Raw genomic sequence first — 20,047 nt, 5'->3', positions numbered from 1 at the left:
ATGTGCTGATGAGTTGATGGGTGCAGCACACCAACATGGCACAAGTATACATATGTAACAAACCTGCACGTTATGCACATGTACCCTAGAACTTAAAGTATAATAATAATAAAAAAAAAAGAAAAAGAAAATAAAAGAACAAAATAGTGCACACAGATCTAAAACTTCATCTTCCACAAACAAAAAAAAAGGGGGGGAAATTGAAGTATTAATTCAGAGTGATCTGCTGAGTCAGATGTGGTCAAATCAAGGCCCTGGTCATGGTCTTTGTTGCTCTTTGTGGACCTGTCCACAATGGCATTGGATCCTTAGATCCCCTGAGGCTGCTATGACTGGTTCTCGAAGAAGGTGATGTTTCCAATGTCTCCTTCCCTCACTACTCCCAGTATGGAAAGGAAGCTTCTTCTAACCTGAGGTTAATTGTCCAGTATAATTTGGAATCCTGTCCCCCACACCCCCAAGTCTGGCAAATGGAGACAACAGGATAGAGAACCAAACACATAACTGACATCCCCTTCTCCTGCCTGGGGAATCCTTATACTTAGTTCCAAAATATTTATTGTTGTGGAGTCAAGAAAGGAAGTGAAAAAACAGTATGCAATCTTGATGAACCTGCTAGTCTTAGAAGCTTCCTAGACTTCGTTTTAACCTTATCTTTGTTAAATCTTCATGCCAGCCAAGGAAACCTTTCCTCTGCTTTCTTGCCTGGCCTTGCCCAATATCACTGATACCCTCAACCATCCCTCTCCCTGCATCCTCTCCATTTAGCTGTCATTATCAGATTTCTTTAACCTTACATAGTGCAGTTCAAATTCTTTAATGTTCTCTAAATGCAAAAGATCGTTACAAGGTAAATGTCCATAATATAAAAATTAATGATCTTTGCATTCCCACTCCACCAGAAAAGTAACAGTTGTTAACTGGTATATATCCTTCTATCTTTTTCTATGTTCATACAAATACATACAAGCATACATGAACATACGAAGACTTATTAAGTTATTCCTTCTACAATCTGCTTAACAATGCATTCTGTACATCTGTAAAAGTCAATATAAATAGAGCTACATCTTTCTTTAAGTAGATAGAATTTATTCCATAGTACGGACATGCATAACTGATTCAACCATCTTTTGATTGATCAATCTTCAGGTTATTTCTGGTTTTACTGTTTCAAATGATGCTGTGCTAACTATTCTTGTACATCTATCTTTATGTATACTAATTTTTTTTTTATTTCCAGGGCATAGAGTCCTCAAACTATAGCTCTGACTCAGTCTCTGGGTTGTTAAAGTTCTTAATGATTCCTTAATTTATTTAATCCTCAAGCATTTTCATAATCATAATAATAACAGCATAATTACTGAACATCTACCAAGTTTCAAGCATTTGTTAACAACTTTGTAAGCATTTCACTTAATTCTCAGAGCAATTCCTGACATACATGTGATTATTATCTCTGCTTTACAGAAGACAAAATTAAGATGCTGTAGTCAACAAAACAGTTATGATTTCTTCTGCCCTCATGGAGTTTGTAGGGAGACAACCAGTGAAATCACTTGATATGGTAATGACATTGCCATGAGGAAAGGAAACTGTGGGGCTCATTCCAAGTCCTGAGAGCCAGGATGGTCAGGGAGGACTCCCTGAGGAAGTGACTTTTAGCTGATGCAGATGGAGAAATAAAAGCAAACCTGGTACAGGGTGGGAGTGGGGAGAGGAAGAGTCAGTGCAGAGAGAATCGCAGGCTTGAGCCTCAGGAGTGGATGTGAGTGTAACTCAGGGGAAAACAGGAGGGCCAGCAGTGCCAAGGCATAGACAGCAGAGCACAGGGCAAGGAGTCAAGCCAATTGAGGGTTCTGAACTTTACCTTACGAGCAGCAGGAAGTCACTGGAGCATGTTAAACAAGAGGGTTTCATTGTAGGAAACTTACTACATGCCCATTCTTCTCTCTACTGACATCCCTGTTCCATGCAGCCCTCAAGGAAGAGACAGATTGTCACAGAGGAGGGAGCACTCAGGCTAGGAGACAAGAGAGCAAGTGTCGTCAGCTCTCTTGAGCCTCAGTTTCCTCATGTGTAGAGCATCTGTCCATAGGGTTGTCACGAGGGCTTCATTAATTCATGTCTGTGTCTAGAATTTAATGGGCATTCAGTAAATGATTTCCCTCTTATTTCTATGCTGCTTGGGCTTATTACTCTTCCCTCTGAACAGTCTCTCTCTGACCTGAACGTCCCCCAGGCTCAGCATGTGCCTGCTGTACACCCTCTGGGGCTTCCCCTTGCCGAATCCTCTGTGCTAGCATTCCCCTCACACTCAGCCGGGAGCGCTTTGTTTCTTATGCATCAGCCACTCCAGTTGAAGTGTAAGCACCTCTAAGGCAAAAGACTGCATTTTTGTATCTTCCTTAGTTACAAATACATTTTCCTTTCACATCAAAAGCTTAAATAAAATCTCACCCTGGTTGTAATGTGTGAGATGGATTGCGGGATAAAGCCCAAGAATACAAGAGGAGAAAATCATTACGTTAAAATAGTATAGGCAAGAAATGATGTAGGCTTGGACCAGGTGGTGGGAGTGGGATGGATAGAAGCAGGTGGATTCTGGGTATATTGATCCCGCAAGACCTGATGATTTCTTGGCTCTCCAAGGAGAGCTACCACGGTAGCAGAGCTGACATTGGCGTGTGTGAGTACAAAGCGCATGGTGAACATCACAGCCCTTTTCCGAAGTATGAAGGAGAAATCTTATAGATTTAAGAGAAAAAATCAAAAATGTGGACATGTTAAGTGTGAGAAAGTATAAGACAAGTGGAGATCCCCAGCAGCAATTGTGTAAAGGAGGAAGAACTTAGAGACAGATTTGGACTACAGTTACTACTCATTTGAAAACTGTTAGTAGTAGATGAATCTCAATGCCATAAAAGTGTGGGATCATCTGAGAAGAGAGTACAAAGAATTGAGGAAGGCCAGAACCAAGCCCTGAGGATGTTCATTTTTAGAGGTCAGAGATAAGAGAAGGACTCAGCGATCTTTGGAATAGCCAGAAAAAGAGGGAAAAACAAACAAACAAACAAGGAGAGGGCAATTATATTGAAGTCAGGGGAAGGGAGAGTCTAACAAATCATTGAGTTGAATAATATGAGGGAACAAGTAAGATAAAGGCTTAAATTTGTCCATTAATTTGCTAATAAAGCCTAAAGTCCTCAGGCTGATACTTAAAGTACCCTACAATCTGATACTTCTTAATCCTGCAAATTATGTATAAACACCTTATTCAACAAAACCCATGTTCCATCACACAATACAATATTTCATTTATTTGTAGCCATATTCATCCCACTAGCTTCAGCAACATAGGAATCTTTCAAGATATTAACAAAATTCTTACTTGAAACCTGCTGCCTTCAGTTTTGAAGTTCACATGATAGGGTCCTCCGTTCATATTCACCAAACACTCAACCTTACAAAAGAGTTCCGACACCTGGGTGATCCGCTCATCCTTACTATCGGCCTTGTTGTTGAAGATGCAGTATCGGCCCTCATAGTCTTGAACCAACTGCTTGAGAGATTTGTTGTTTTCAATGAAATCTTGCAGCAAGTCATCCCCCAAATCATCCTTCCGGGTGAAGACAATAATGATGTGCCTCCTGGCTTCAGCTCCAAACACTTGTTGGATGCCCGTGACTGTTTCCTCATCCTCCCTTGTGAAATGGCCGATGGCAATTACCAAGAGCAGAGCATGGAGGCTGGGGGCAGAGAGCTCCAAGCAACGTTGGATGTTGCGTTGCTTGTCTTCAGCGCAAGCTACTGAGGAGAAAAGGTCAGGGGTGTCAATGACCACAACCTTCCTTTCTCTCAGGACCTGACTCTCTCTCTGGCACATTTTGGTCACTATCTGATCACTGAACTTGGACTTGAACACATCCTTGCCCAGAATGGCATTTCCTGTGGCACTTTTTCCCGAGCGGCATTTCCCCAGGAGGAGGAGCCGCAATTCGGACATCTGGCAGCTCTGCTCTGACATGCTTTCCTGACACAGGCTCCCACTGGTTCTGTTGGGACAGAAAGCAACACATTAATGTTCAACTCCCACACAGAGTGGACAGGAGAACAGCAAGAAAAGACATTCTCTTTTTGACTCAAATTGCCGCCAATGAATTTGAACTACTGAAGTGCTAGACCCAGACTAGATTAGAACAAAGAACGCTTTCCCAGGATCTTCCTGTTCCATCTCTGAGACAAACCTAGAGACGTCTTTTAGTTCCTTGAATTTTTTTTTACCATTGGGAACCACAAGGAGTCAGATATGTTAGAAACCATAGTAAATAAGCATGTTTCAAAGTTGAAGGAAATCTCATAATTAATAGTAATGGTCAGATGTTTAAAAAATACAGATCTCTGGGACCCAACCTAGACCTATTAAATCAGAATCTCAAAGGATGGAGCTTAGAAATCTGTATTCATCAAATGTCACAGTAATTCTAATGAGTAGCCAAGTTTGGGAAGCATTGCCCTATAAAATGCAATGAAGTAGAAATGTCTAGAGCATACAAGCAAATATAATGTATGGTATACATGGTACTTTGAAAGTAATATCACAGAAGACAAACTAGAAAACTTCGTTTGTGGGACTCATGATGCACCCAGTGCCTGGTGAAGTTAACAGAGAAGCATGATGTGGTGGGTATGACCATGGTCTTGAACTCTGACCTGGTTCACCTTCTGCTCTGCACCCATTAGCTGATCTGTAGAGGCCACTTAACCATTCTGAGACTCAGTGTCCTAATCCATAAGATAGAAGTGGTATCACCTACTTCAAGGATATTTTTATAAAACTCAAATGAGATGACACATGAGAAAGTACCTTGCAAGTTTCTACATATTACCTAAATGCAAAGTGGTACTATTTCAGTATATAGACAGTGCTGCTTAGATTTAATTTTCTCCCTGCAAAGGCTTCCACCTGCCAGGCAAGTCAAGTCCAAAACCCTTGAGCTAATGTGCCAAGCTCTTTCCGTCTGTTTCCAGCCCACAGATTCGGCTCTACTTGTAGCCACTCTCCTCAACGCACTGTATGCTCCAGTCAAGTGAACTATTCATCTGTATTTATGTACTCAGGCCCCACCTTGTTTGACATATGTTTTGAGCTGATTTGCTGCAACTGTTCAATCATCCTGCCTTGCACAATTTCTTCTGGATTGCCCAAGAGCCACTGACCTGAAATCAAGTGAGGCCTGGAAATGCATGGCAAAACTGCTGCTGCGAGGAAACAACTCCCCTCTACCATAATCACAGGTTTTCCCTTTAGGGCACATCAGCAATTAGCTGTGATTCCCACACAGGGTTACACCTGGGATCCTGTGTTCCTCTCCTTAAAAACTTAGTTTCCAAGACTGCAAACCTGGCCATGATGCCCTCCCTTGTGAGGGTTTACCTATGCAGATCTGCAAGAGAGTGACTCTCCCTACGAAACCTTCGTACAGCACCCTCCTGGATGGCCACCCCTGCAGGGTCCATGGTGAAGTCAGAAAGTTCTTCATGTTATTTCACACCCTTGGGCAGTGTCTCTGCCCCTTGATGGGTTCCTTCCTCTTCCCACCAAGCCTGCTCCAGCATCCTTTTTTCACTTGTATGAAAAGACTGAACAACAACAAAGAAAACACAGAGATGCAGCAAGCAGATAAGAAAAATGTGACATACATGAGGACAATGTTGTGGGAACCCAGGGAGAAGTCAGTCACTGGGGACAGATTGGTACCACTCCATAAAAACTGCTCCAGCAGAGGGCAAAGATCCCTTAGCAGCCAATTCACAATGTGCTTATACTCATTATCTGAGTGCTCTGCACCATAACTTCTTCATTCTTTGTATTTTTCTGATTATGAAGTTTGGTGTTTATTCTAAAAAATTTGGTATATTCTGAAAATTTTAAAGAAAAAAATCTGGCTCCATCTATGGCTCCATTATACATAAGTAGCATTTGTTAAAATATGCATATAATTTCTTTTCTTTTTTTTTCTGTTTTAGAGACAAGGTCTCTCTCTGTTGCCCAGGCTGTTGTGCAGTGGTGGGATCACAGCTCACTGTATCCTCAACCTTCTGGGTTCATGTCATCTCCTGCCTCAACCTCCAGATTATCTAGAACTACAGGCACATACCACCATGCCTAACTACTTTTTAAAAATATTTTGTAGAGATGGGGTCTCCCTATGTTGCCCAGGTGGGTCTCAAACTCCTGACCTCAAGCAATCCTCCAGCTTTGGCCTCACAAAGTGTTGGGATTACAGACATGAGCCACCATGTTCAGCCCATAATTTCCTCATACACACATATATTTGCATCATCTAGCAATAACTTCTCTTGTAAAATATATTTTCATTAAATAAGAATAACATATTCCTTAAAATAAGTTGGAAAATAAACAAAATGATGATTGAAAAGTGATCTGCCATCTGCAAAGAATCATATCAATTTGTAGTGTTTTTATTACATGTAAATGAGCATTTTAGGTTTTTTTCCATTTTATCATACTTATATATATGTGTCCATCTGAAGCTAATGTAAACTCTGTATGAGGAAAGTTTACCCTAGAAATTCTCTAAATATTGAAAATAACAAGTAGTAGTAAAATAATCTACTTTACCCTGCCTATCACTGCTGCCACCGACACCCATACACACTGCCCAGGGGCCCAGGTTCCAGTCAGCCCAGCCCACTACTGTCACCACCAGGGCCCATGCATGCCACTTAGGGGTCTAAGGGCTGGCCCACCACTGCTACTGGCACTGCCAATGCCACATACATCATCCAGGGGCCCAAGGACTGACCCACCAAATCTGCTGCTGTGGCCAACACACACCACCTGAGAGCCCCAATACTGGCCTACGTGGGTCCTCCACCTGCCACTATCAGTGTTTGTATATGCCACCCAGAGGACTGAGTACTGACCCACATAGCCCATAGCCACCAATACTGGTGCCCATGTGCATCATCCATGGTCCAAGGATGAGCCCACTTGGTATCTCTGTCCCCAGGAAAACCTTACCATGGCCTTCACTAACAACCACAGGCTAAACCACTGAGGAACTTGCAGACATCACTGACATTGATTACAGTCAGAGAAATCATATGAAGACCACACTCCTGCACCTACCCAAAATCAAAGCCAAAGCAACATACCCAATCAACACTAGAGATACATGTACAGAAAAAAGTCTTTCCCTATGAAAGCCAATGCATAAAATTGAAAGAAGCAACTGTTACACCAGATGCACAGACTGCAAAAACTCAAGAAACATTAAAAAGCAAGGGAACATAATATCTCCAAAGGAACGCAGTAATTCTCTAGTAACAGATCCCAAAAAAAAGAAAATCTTGGAATGCTTGAAGAGGTATTCAAAATAATGATCTTAAGGAATATCAACAATATAAAAGAGAACACAGATTGACAATACAAAGCAATCAGAAAAAAAAACAATTCATGATCTGAATGAGAAATTCAATAAAGAGATAGATACTATTTTGGAAAAAAAAAAAGAGAAGAACCAAATGGAAATCCTGGACCTGAATAATTCAATGAACAAAACATATAACCAAGAGCTTCAAAAAGAGACTAGATAAAGCAGAAGAAAGAATTTCTGAACTTTAAGGCAGGTCTTTTAAAATAATTCAGTCTGAAAAAAAACTCTCTTAAGAATAAAGAAAGCCTATATGACACATGGGACACCATAAAGTAAACAAATACTTGAATTTTGAGAGTTCCAGAAAGAGACAAGTTGGGAAAAGTCATAGAAAATCTATGTAATAAATAATAGCTGGAAACTTCCAAAGTACTGTGAGAGATATAGACATTCAGATACAGGAAACTCAAGATTCTCAAATAGATTCAGTCCAACAACATCTTCTCTGAAGCATATTGTAGTCAAATTGTCAAAAGTCAAAGAGAATTCTAAAAACAGCAAAAGTGTCAAGTCACATTTAAGGGAATCTCCATCAGACTAACACCATGTTTTATTAGCAGAAACCTTGCAGGTCAGGAGAGAATGGGATGACACATTCAAAGTGCTGGAAAAAAAATTTTTTTTGGCCAAGAATACTATACCCAGCAACACTATCCTTCAGAAATAAGAGAGAAATAAAGCCTTTCCCATACAAGCCAAAACTAAGGTAATCTATTACCACTGGACCAACCCTATAAGAAATGCTTAATGGAGTCCTACTTCTGAAAGTGAAAGGACAGTATCTACCACCATGAAAATGCACAAAGTATAAAACTCATTGGTAGAGCAGATATACAAATGAGAACAAGAAAGGAATCAAATGTTATTACTATAGAAAACCACCAAATTTCAAGGATAAACAATAAGAGTAAAATAAAGGAACAATGTGTCAGGCCTCTGAGCCCAAGCTAAGCCATCATATCCCCTGTGACCTGCACATATACATTCAGATGGCCTGAAGTAACTGAAAATCCACAAAAGAAGTGAAAATAGCCTTAACTGATGACATTCCACCATTGTGATTTGTTTCTGCTCCACTATAACTGATCAATGTACTTTGTAATCTCCCCCACCCTTAAGAAGGTTCCTTATAGTCTCCCCCACCCTTAAGAAGGTTCTTTGTAATTCTCCCCACCCTTGAGAATGTACATTGTGAGATCCACCCCCGCCTGCAAAACATTGCTCCTAACTCCACTGCCTATCCCAAAACCTAAGAACTAATGATAATCCCACCACCCTTTGCTGACTCCTTTTTCGGACTCAGTCTGCCTGCACTCAGGTGAAATAAACAGCTTTGTTGCTCACACAAAGCCTGTTGGTGGACTCTCTTCACATGGACGCGTGAGACATTTGGTGCTGAAGACCTGGGTCAGAGGGACTCCTTCAGGAGACCAGTCCCCTGTCCTCATCCTCACTCCGTGAAGAGATCCACCTACAACCTCAGGTCCTCAGACCAACCACCCAAGGAACATCTCACCAATTTCAAATCGGGTATGTGATCTTTTCACTCTCTTCTCCAGATCCTCTCGCTACCCTTCAATCTCCCTGTCCTTCCAATTCCAGTTCTTTTTTCTCTCTAGTAGAGACAAAGGAGACACATTCTATCCATGGACCCAAAACTCTGGCACCAGTCATGGACTCGGGAAGACAGTCTTCCTTTGGTGTTTAATCACTGCGGGTACACCTGCCTGATTATTCACCCACACTCCATGGGTGTCTGATCACCAAGGGGACACCTGCTTTGGTCATTCATCCACATTCCCTTGGTGGCAAGTCAATTGCGGGGATGCCTGCTTTGGCTCCTCACCCACATTGCAGCCCAGGGCTGCTCCCCACCCCCTTCTCCTTGTCGCTACTTTTCTCTTTAAACTTACCTCCTTCACTATGGACAATCTTCCGCCCTCCATTCCCCCTTCTTCTCCCTTAGCCTGTGTTCTCAAGAATTTAAAATCTCTTCAAGTCTCACCTGACCTAAAATCTAAGCATCTCATTTTCTTCTGCAACACTGCTTGACTCCAATACAAACTTGACAATGGTTCTAAATGGCCAAAAAATGGCACTTTTGATTTCTCCATCCTATAAGACCTAGATAATTTTTGTCAAAAAATGGGCAAATGGTCTGAGGTGCCTGACATCCAGGCATTCTTTTACACATTAGTCCCTCCCTAGTCTCTGCTCCCAATGTGACTCGTCCCAAGTCTTTCGTCTTTCTCTCCTGTCTGTTCCTTCAGTCTCCACTCCAAGTTCTGAGTCCTTTGAATCCTTCTTTTCTATGGACTCATCTGACCTCTCCCCTTCTCCCCAGGCTGCTCCTTGCCAGGCCGAGCCAAGTCCCAATTCTTCCTCAGCCTCTGCTCCCCCACCCTATAATCCTTCTATCTCCTCCCCTCCTCACACCCAGTCTGGCTTATAGTTTCATTCCGCAACTAGCCCTCCCCCACCTGCCCAACAATTTACTCTTAAAGAGGTGGCTGGAGCTAAAGGCATAGTCAAAGTTAATGCTCCTTTTTTCTTTATCCAACCTCTCCCAAATCAGTTAGCAAATAGGCTCTTTTTCATCAAATGTAAAAACCCAGCCCAGTTCATTGCCCATTTGGCAACAACCCTTAGATATTTTACTGTCCTACACCCCAGAGGGAGGCTGTCTTATTCTCAATATGCATTTATTACCCAATCCACTCCTTACATTAGAAAAAGTTCCAAAAATTAGATTCCGGCCCTCAAACCCCACAACAGGACCTAATTAACCTTGCCTTCAAGGTGTATAATAATGGAGTAGAGGCAGCCAAGTAGCAATGTATTTCTGAGTTACAGCTACTTGCCTCCACTGTAAGACAACCCACAACCACGTCTCTAGCATACAAAAACTTGAAAACATCCAAGCCACAGCTCCCAGGGGCTCCTTCAAAACATTCTCATGGACCTTGCTTCACATGCCAAAAGCCTGGTCACTGGGCCTCAGAATACCCACAGCCTGGGATTCCTCCTAAGCCTTGCCTTGTCTGTGCAGGCCCCCACTGGAGGTCTGACTGTCCAACTCACATCGCCACTGCTCCTAAACCCCTGGAGCCCAAACCCAATGTTCCTTGGCTGACTCCTTCCCAAATCTCCTCAGCTTAGCAGCTGAAGACTGACTCTGCCTGATCACCTTGGAAGCCCCCTGGACCATCACAGATGCCAAGCTTCAGGTAACTCTTACAGTGGAAGGTAAGTTCATCCCCTTCTTAATCAATACGGGGGCTACCCACTCCACATTACCTCTTTTCAAAGGCCTCTTTCCCTTGCCTCCATAACTGTTGTGGGTGTTGATGGCCAGGCTTCTAAACCTCTTAAAACTCCCAACTCTGGTGCCAACTTGGACAATACTCTTTTAAGCACTCCTTCTTAGTTATCCTCACCTGCCCAGTTCCCTTATTAGGTTGAGGCATTTTAACTAAATTATCTGCTTCCCTGACTATTCCTAGGCTACAGCCACATCTCATTGCCACCCTTTTCCCCAGTTCAAAGCCTCCTTCGCATCTTCCTCTCCTATTCCCACATCTTAACCCACAAGTATAGGACACCTCTACTCCCTCCCTGGCAACTGATCACATGCCCATTACTATCTCAGTAAAACCTAATCACCCTTACCTGACTCAATGCCAATATCCCATCCCACAGCAGGCTTTAAAAGGATTAAAGCCTGTTATCACTCACCTGTTACAGCACGGTCTTTTAAAGCCTATAAACTCTTACAATTCCCCCATTTTACCTGTACAAAAACCAGACAAATCTTACAAGTTAGTTCAGGATCTGCACCTTATCAACCAAATTGTCTTGCCTATCCACCCCAAAGTGCCAAACCCATATACTTTCCTATCCTCAATACCTCCCTCCACAACCCCTCCACAACCCATTATTCTGTTCTGGATCTCAAACATACTTTCTTTACTATTCCTTTGCATCCTTCATCCCAGCCTCTCTTCTCTTTCACTTGGACTGACCCTGACACCCATCAGGCTCAGCAACTTACCTAGGCTGCACTGCAGCAAGGCTTTGTGGATAGCCCCCATTACTTCAGTCAAGCCCAAATTTCTTCCTCTTCTGTTACCTATCTCAGCATAATTCTTCATGAAAACACATATGCTCTCCCTGCTGATCATGTCCAGCTAATCTCCCAAACCCCAAACCCTTCTACAAAATAATGACTCCTTTCCTTCCTAGGCATGGTTAGGTACTTCCGCCTTTGGATACCTAGTTTTACCATCCTGACTAAACCATTATGTAAACTCACAAAAGCAAACCTAGCTGACCCCATAAATCCTAAATCCTTTCCCCACTCCCCTCTCCATTCCTTAAAAAACAGCCCTAAAAGCTGCTCCCACACGAACTCTCCCTAACTCATCCCAACTTTTTCATTACACACAGCCAAAGTGCAGGGCTCTGTGGTCAAAATTCTTACACAAGAGTCAGGACCACACCCGATAGCCTTTCTGTCCAAACAACTTGACCTTACTGCTTTAGGCTGGCCTCCACCCCCCTGACTGTATCTCTCTAATCCACCTGGCATTCACTTGATTTCACCATATTTCCTTCTTTCCTGTTCCTCACCCTGATCACACTTGGTTTATTGATGGCAGTTCCACCAGGCCTAATCGCCATTCACCAGCAAAGGCAGGCTATGCTATAGTATCTTGCACACCTATCATTGAGGCTACTGCTCTGCCCCCCACCCACTACCTCTCAGCAAGCCAAACTCATTGCCTTAACTCAAGCCCTCACTCTTGCAAAAGGACTACGCATCAATATTTATACTGACTGTAAATATGCCTTCCATATCCCGCACTACCATGCTGTTATATGGGCAGAAAGAGGTTTCCTCACTACACAAGGGTCCTCCATCATTAATGCCTCTTTAATAAAAACTCTTCTCAAGTCCACTTTACTTCCAAAGGAAGCTGTAGTCACTCACTGCAAGGGCCATCAAAAGGCATCAGATCCCATCACTCAGGGCAATGCTTATGCTGATAAGGTAGCTAAAGAAGCAGCTAGCGTTCCGTCTTTTATATGTAATTTATCGATTTGTAGAAATGATGTATATGTTCTAGTTACTAAACCTTTGTTGATTCTACACATTTCATAGATCTTTTCACAGTCTGTGGCCTATTTTTAGGTTTCTAAATATGTCTTTTGTCATACACACAAAAGCACTAAATTTTAATCTACTCTTATCAAGCCTTTGTTTCATAATTTAGGCATTGTTGCTGGGAACAGGCCCCAAGCCTAGCCATAAATAGGCCATGAGAAACTGGCCACAAACAAGATCTATGCAGCACTGTGAGATGCTCATGATGACTATGACGCACATGCTGGAGGTTGCTTGTTTACCAGAATGAGGGCAAGGAACACCTGGCCCACCCAGGGCAGAAAATCAAGGCATTCCTAAACCACAAACAATGGCATGAGCGATCTGTGCCTAAAGGACATGTTCCTGCTGCAGATAACAAGCCAGAGCCTGTCCCTTTGTTCTCCATAAAGAATACTTTTAGCTAATCTATAAACTGCAGAAACAACGGGCTTACTGTCAATAAATAGGTGGGTGAGCCTCACTGTTTGAGGCTCTCAGCAGTGAAGGCTGCCAGCCCCCTGATCCCACTCTGCACTCTATTTCTGTGTCTGTGTCTTCATTCCTCTCCCACCACTGTGCCCCACTGGTACCTCCTCCACATACCCAGCACCCACCACTGCCACCCTAAGAGCTGTCTGTGCCTCTGTGCCCCACTGACACCCCCGCCCCATACCCATCACCCACCACTGCCACCCTAAGAGCCGTCCACCCCTCTGTGCCCCACTGGTACCCTCCCCATACCCAGCACCCACTACTGCCACCATAAGAGTTGCGACTCCTCTGTGCCTCAGCTGCACCCCTGCCCCATACCCAGCACCCACTACTGCCACCCTTCACATCTGCATTTACTTGCTTAATGCTTTTTAGTCTCCCACCACTAGAGGTGAGTTCCGTGAGAATAAGAACTTGCTCTGTTTTTCTCACCACCATATCTACAACATAGAGAAAGTATCTGATAAATACTTGTTTCCGAGTTGATGGTTATTGACTTGAAAAACAAGCAAAATGCAGCAGATACGCCAAAGACAGTGAAGAATGGGAAAGCCCTTTAGCCTTTTCTCTGTGCAGCGATTTGGTGGTTCATACGTTTTCAAAAAATGGGGTCTGTGGCACTCAGGGGAGAGGCGGCACTGCAGGGAATGGCCCAGGGAGGTAGTGAAGGCAGTGGCACAGCTCACTTTCGAAAAGGGCAAGGCAAAGCCCATGAGGGCCTTGACAGAGGCCTCTCTCTGGAATCATCTGGATGGCTGCACGGCACAAGGCAGAGCCCACCACAGCCTCAAACACCTCAGAACCGCAGAACCGTCCACCAGGGAAAATATTTCTGGTGGGTTCAAACTTAATCAGCACCAGGGGTCTTCTAAGATCATCTTTCACCCAGATACACCCTATGGAGAGAAGCTTTCACGCTAATGCCCTATCTCCTGTCTCTCCTCAATTTTCTAAATAACACTGATTCTATCTGATATTATTTATTATTTTATAATTATTTGTTAATTTTATTTTTAAATTTCTAAATTTTCTCTGTACTACCCTTGGTACAAAGTTCCATAACGGCATATGCCAAAACTCCAAACATGCCTGTTTTGTTCTGCGTCCCCAGGCCCTAACATTGTGCCTGGCATGTAGTATATGCTCAATACGTGGTGTTAAATGAATGAATGATCACAGGAGAGACAGAAATGTGAAGAAAAGAAGAAAAACGGTTTTTAGAACTGAGAGGGAGGCCGAGCACAGTGGCTCACTCCTGTAATCCCAACACTTTTGGAGGCCAAGGCGGGCAGATCCCTTGAGATCAGGAATTTGAGACCAGCCTAGTCAACATGATGAAACCCCATCTTTATTAAAAGTACAAAAATTAGTCAGGCATGGTGGTGGGTGCCTGTAGTTCCAGCTACTCAGGAGGCTGAAGCAGGAGAATTGCTTGAATTCTGGAAGGTGGAGGTTGCAGTGAGCCGAGATCACACCACTGCACTCCACCCTGAGCGACAGAGCGAGACTCCGTCTCGATGCAAAAAAAAAGAACTGAGAAGCAGATGAAAAAGATGTTACTTTGAATAGTAAAAGGGAAGTGACTTAAATTGTGTGTGTGTGTATATATATATATGCAAGTGAAGTGAGATGTCTCTGCAAATTAATTTAAGAAAAAAACACACTAGTGAGTAAACAGCAAGCTGAAGGAAGCAGAGGCCTCCCACAGGCCTGAAGAAGAAAGAAATTTCTTTCCCAATTAGACGACACAGCCTTGCATGGTTCCCCAGCAGAGTATGACCAAACCGATGAGTCTTTGCTGGACTCCTGCCTGCAGCTCCACATGATGTCAGGACCTACACACCCACCCACACACACACACACACATGCACGCACACATGCACACTCCTACCACACATACAGCTTCCCAGCCGGTAGCACTTCACCCCAGCATGTAGAAAGTGCACTTAAGGACAAAAAGGAACCCAAACTCACCCTCCCTCGCGCTCTGCCAGCCCACGTTTCCCTCTGCTCAATCTCCCAGGCCACTCTGGAGGCCCCAGCTGAGCAACTGAGAGAAAAAGAGAGCGTTCTTCCTGTAATTCACTGAAGACTGTAAAGGCAGCCTCCGCCTCCTCAGGAAACAGCCCAAGGCAAACGTGGACTCAGGCATCTGAGCACAGCATCCGGCCATGCGAGGATTCATCCCACATCTAGTCGCAGTTCCCACTTACAGAGCAGGGTGGTCGGAGATGACTCCAGAGCCCAGCATAGGGGAGACCTTAGGCCCAGCTCAGCAGGGCAACCATCAAGAGGAAGGGAAGGGGTTAACTGCTGAGGGCCAGGTTGGCTGAAATGTAGATGAAATCAGAAATACTGTTTTTGGTAAGGTATTGACCCCTCCAATGCCCAGGTCACAGAATCCTAACTGCAAGGGGCAGGAAATACCAGAAAAGTAGACATGGAAAAATCAGCATCCCCCCACCCCCTGCTTTAGGAGCTCTGCTGGCTTCCTCCTGGGGGCTGCTCTGCAGCACCATCTAGCTTCGTGGGGCTTCTGACAGGCTCCTTCCGCCTGCTTCTTCCTCCCTTCTGCCAGCCTCAGCCCTCCTCCTCTTCAGGGCTCACACCCACTCCCCAACACGACTTCTCTCAGGACAACCACTCTCACAGATGTCTGGGAATGTGCCTCTGTCCCCATCCTGCCGAATCTGTTCCCCACCAGGCTAGGGAGACACACTTTGGACCAGGAGGAAAGCTTTCCAGGGTCCCTGCGATCCAGCCCCACAAGCGGCCTCTTCTCCCATGGCTGAACAGGCAACCTTCCCGGTGCCAAGCCCATCCTCCCCCACTGCACCAGCGCACACACATCTACACACGTGTGCACACGTCACACATGCACTGCAGTCCTGTCCCATGGTGTCCCAGTCTCCAGGCTCTGCAATCCACATGGCTCCATCCCTCCATCTCTCACCTGGGTGGAAGCAGCTGCTGGTCCCCCAGGGCACAGGATGTGAGGAGGGCGAGGAGGGTGAGGGGAGAACACCGGAGAGCGACCCTCTTCCCAGGCCCTGGTCCTCCTGGCAGGAGGGTTTCAGGTGTTTCTGCAAAGGAAGAGATTTCTAGAAACAGCCTTCACAATCACAGAAGCATAAATGCAGTTGGAGAGGAAGTTCCGTGTGCAGGCCACAGGCTCAGCATGTCAAGAGCCATCGGGTCTCAGGGAGGAGCCAGCATCGGGGACACACGCACCTTCCCTGGGTGCTGAGTGCCTTGTGGAGTCACAACACAGCAGAAACTGAGGAGCCCGGCCTCTCCCGCAGCTGTAGACTGAGAGGAGGGAGGAGAAATGACAGCAGAGACTTGGCCAGGGGCTGGGGCACCAGGATGGGTGCCAGGCTGAGCTTCAGAAGGGCTGCAAGAACAGGGGCTTGGATAGGGCAGGAGAAGGACGTCAAGCCGGTTCCTGTTCCTGAGAGGACAGAGATTGTGGCTCCGCTACAGGCTCCGAGCAAAGCCAGCTCCTGGCCTCTGTGTGCTCTGAAGTGGCCTTTAGGACTTCCTCTAACAAGTCCTTCCTCGCTTCCCTTGCCTTCCCTAAAACCCACAACCCAGGGAACTCCGAGCCTGACAGACCAGCGCTGCTTCTCAGGGAATGACTGCTTTTCCCCAGCTTGCAAAACATGTGAAATGCTATGCTTCGTTGCTTTCAAATATTTCACAAAATGAAACCCCTTTTGTGAGAGAACATAGTGTCCCAAATCCCTGGTCTCTACTTCATAAGGAAGTCAAACACAGAGGAAGACTTCTTTAAAAACCTTTACTGGGGTAAAAATGATGTAACATTAAATGTACCATCTTAACCATCTTAACCATGGTAGAAAGTACGTTCACATTGTTGTGTGCCAGATCTGCAGGACTTTTCATCCTGCAGCACCCAGACTCTCCCCATTACACCCCAACTCCCCTCCCCAAACCCCAGCCCGGGTAACCACCATTCTACTTTCCATTTCTATGATTTTTTTTTTTTTTTTTTTTTTTTTGAGACAGAGTCTTGCTCTGTTCCCCACGCTGGAGAGCAATGGTGAGATCTCAGCTCACTACAACCTCCACCTCCCAAGTTCAAGCTATTCTCCTGCCTCAGCCTCCCGAGTAGCTGGGATTAGGCATCCGCCACCATACACGGCTAATATTTATATTTTTAGTAGAAATGGGGTTTTGCCATGTTGGCCAGGCTGGTCTTGAACTCCTAACCTCAAGTGATCCACCTGCCTCGGCCTCCCAAAGTGCTGGGATTACAGGTGTGAGCCACCACCTGTAACAGCCCGGCCTGTTTCTATGATTTTTGGCAACATCAGATACTCATGTGAGTGGAGTCCCACAATGTCTGTCCTTCTGAGACTGAGCAGAATGCCCTCGAGGTTCGTCCAAGTGAGTGCGGAAACCTCTGCACTCTGCACAGCAGGGCTGTCTTCACGGAATGCAGAGGCTGGGGTCTCGAGGGACTGGAGCTCACTGCAGTTTTCCAAATGTCTGAGGTGGTGCTGAGCTTTCCAAAGGGACCCCACAGAAGGAGGAGCAGTGGGGGTGGCTGAAGTAGAGGGGCATGCTTCAAATATGAAGTCTCTACAGTAGTCAAAACCACAGGCTTTGGGGTGCTGCTGTCAGCCTATCACATCACGAGGGGTCCACCCTCTCTGTGGACTGGTCTTCATGCGCCAGCCTTGAGGGCTGCTCTACCTTGTTATGAACCTGAAGGAAACCCTGGTTATGCCGGGATGGCCCAAGAAGAGGTTTGGGGACACACAGGACACATCTTGATGGGGAAAACTAACAAAGCCCCTCCTCCCATGTCCCACTCCACCTGCCTGCTCATTAAAAGAACCCCCACCCTTCCTTTGCAGTAGGTCAATGCACATAAAACCAACTCATTAAAATGGTAAGACAAAAACCCTAAGCCAGGTACTGCAGTTCATGCCCGCTGCGGTACTAACAGGCTCAGCAAGAAACTGTTTCCCTAAAATAGAGAAGAAAAGGCTCACTCATTCTTAAATGAAATATTAAGCATCCAGGGATTGCTCTGAGTAAGACTGAAGCTGCAAATAACTCCTCAAAGATTCAGGAAGTCGATTATTTGCTGAGTTGACCATTTTGCAACATGATCTTTCAACAAATCAGCTCTTAAGAGAATTGATTTCCGTGCAGAAAGAAGGTTGCCGGGTTCTGGTTTGGCGCCGATCTGAGGAAGGATGGGGGCTCCCTGCCCTCTAGTGGCTTTGTGGTTACTGACAAGTGCAGCTAAACGCTCCCCAGAGGGCTGAGAGCCCCGACTCAGCAGGCAGGTGGAACAGTGGGGAGAAGGACTGGACTTCCGGAAATCGAATAAGCCAGGAAGACACATGTTACGCAAGCAAGGAGAAATCTACCAGGACCACGCACCGTATTAGACGCAGAGGGCATAAAGATTAGCAAGGCAAATTCCTGACTCGAGGGGCCCTAACTCAGTCTGAGGATGGGGAAAAGACTACGCTGTGGTCACGAAACGAGGTAATATGCTGTGACAGAGATGCGTCCAGGCTGCCATGCAAGTGAAGAGGAGACGATGTAAACCCCACAAGATGGAAAAACAACCAACTGGGGAAATAAACTTACAAACAAATCAGTAAACCCGCCATTTCCTGTGGCAGGTACTGCCATGGAGAAGACTGCAAGGCACAGTGGAGGGAAGGCCGCGCGGGAAAGGTAATGCCTAAGTCTTGAAGAGCTGTAAACATTTGCCTGTCAGATGACGGAGAGAGGACGCCTGAGGCAGAAGGAGAATGGCAAACGCCACCGCCATCGGGGCCCTAAGACAGCCCGGCAGGTGCGGGAAAAGGCAGTCAGGCTGGAGGGAAGGACCTGGAAGGACCAGCCGGAGGCTGCTGCAGCGCCCAAGCTAGAAATGAGGAGAACTAACACAGAGACAGCAGCAAGGGGAACAGATTTATTACAAATTTAGAAAATAGAAACAGTAAGGCCGGGCCTGGTGGCTCATGCCTGTAATCCCAGCACGTTGGGAGGCCAAGGTCGGCAGATCAACTGAGGTCAGGAATTCGAGACCACCCTGACCAACATGGTTAAACCCCGTCTCTACTAAAAATACAAAAAATTAGCTGGGTGTGGTGGCCCGTGCCTGTAATCCTAGCTATTTGGGAGGCTAAGGCATGAGAATTGCTTGAACCTGGGAGGCTGCAGTGAGCCAAGATCGCGCCACTGCACTCCAGCCCAGGCAACACGAGTGAGACTGTCTCGGAACAAGAAAAAAGAAAAGAAAAGAAAAGAACAGAAAAGAGGAGAGAAAAGAAGAGAAACAGTAAAAGAATTTTTTTAAAAAGATGAATTCACAGTTGTTAACACGATTGGACCAGTTGCCACATCAAAGGGAGTGCTATTCACTGCACAGACATCTTTGTTGTTTTGGAAAACATTATTATATGTTGTTTCATTTCAAAGATGGAAAATGTGTGTGTTTCCTACAGCTTTGGCAGATGGTAGTAAAGTGTCTTGTGACTAAATTTGTATGTTTTGACAATGTTTTGATGGAATTAAGTATCTTGTTCAAATGGAGTCCATGTCTGTTATAGTAATTAAGAAATATTATACTTATTTTAAAACTTTTTTTTTTTTTTTTTTTTTTTGAGGCGGAGCGTGATCTCAGCTCACTGCAAGCTCCAACCTCCTTGGATTACGCCATTCTCCTGCCTCAGCCCTCCCGAGTAGCTGGACGTACACTGCCCGCCACCTCCGTCTGGCTAGTTTTGTTGCTATTTTAGTTAGAGACGAGGTCTTCCAGTGTTTAGCCAGAGGTCTTCGATCTCTGACCTCGTGATGTCCGCCCATCTCGCGGCCTCCCAAAAGTTGCTGGGATTACAGGCCTTACAGGCTTGAGCCACCGTGCCCGGCCCTATTTTAAAACTTTTAACTTCTC

At 45.2% G+C, this 20,047-nt stretch overlaps 1 protein-coding gene across 3 annotated transcripts in view; it reads right to left on the bottom strand.

Moving 5' to 3' along the window:
* The window catches only part of GIMAP8 (GTPase, IMAP family member 8), a 27,449-nt gene extending 10,843 nt beyond the window's left edge, over nt 1-16,606 (bottom strand). The window contains exons 1-4 of one of the 3 annotated variants that reach the window (XM_017887818.1): nt 16,333-16,552; nt 16,055-16,184; nt 15,076-15,151; nt 3,392-4,055 (exon numbers count right to left, since the gene is read on the bottom strand). In XM_017887818.1, the coding sequence (XP_017743307.1) occupies nt 3,392-4,027 (636 nt within the window). In that variant the 5' untranslated portion in view covers nt 4,028-4,055; nt 15,076-15,151; nt 16,055-16,184; nt 16,333-16,552. Of the gene's footprint in view, nt 1-3,391; nt 4,056-15,075; nt 15,152-16,054 lie in introns of all 3 variants that reach the window. The other 2 variants (XM_017887817.1, XM_017887816.1) reach the window with 2 other exon arrangements.
* Nucleotides 16,607-20,047: the final 3,441 nt, after the last annotated feature.

The sequence above is a fragment of the Rhinopithecus bieti genome, unplaced genomic scaffold (assembly GCF_001698545.2).
Source record: "Rhinopithecus bieti isolate Rb0 unplaced genomic scaffold, ASM169854v2 scaffold_17795, whole genome shotgun sequence".
Classification (NCBI taxonomy): domain Eukaryota; kingdom Metazoa; phylum Chordata; class Mammalia; order Primates; family Cercopithecidae; genus Rhinopithecus; species Rhinopithecus bieti.
The sequence above is the reverse complement of the archived record's forward strand: the minus strand, read 5'-3'. Positions and strand labels throughout refer to the sequence as shown.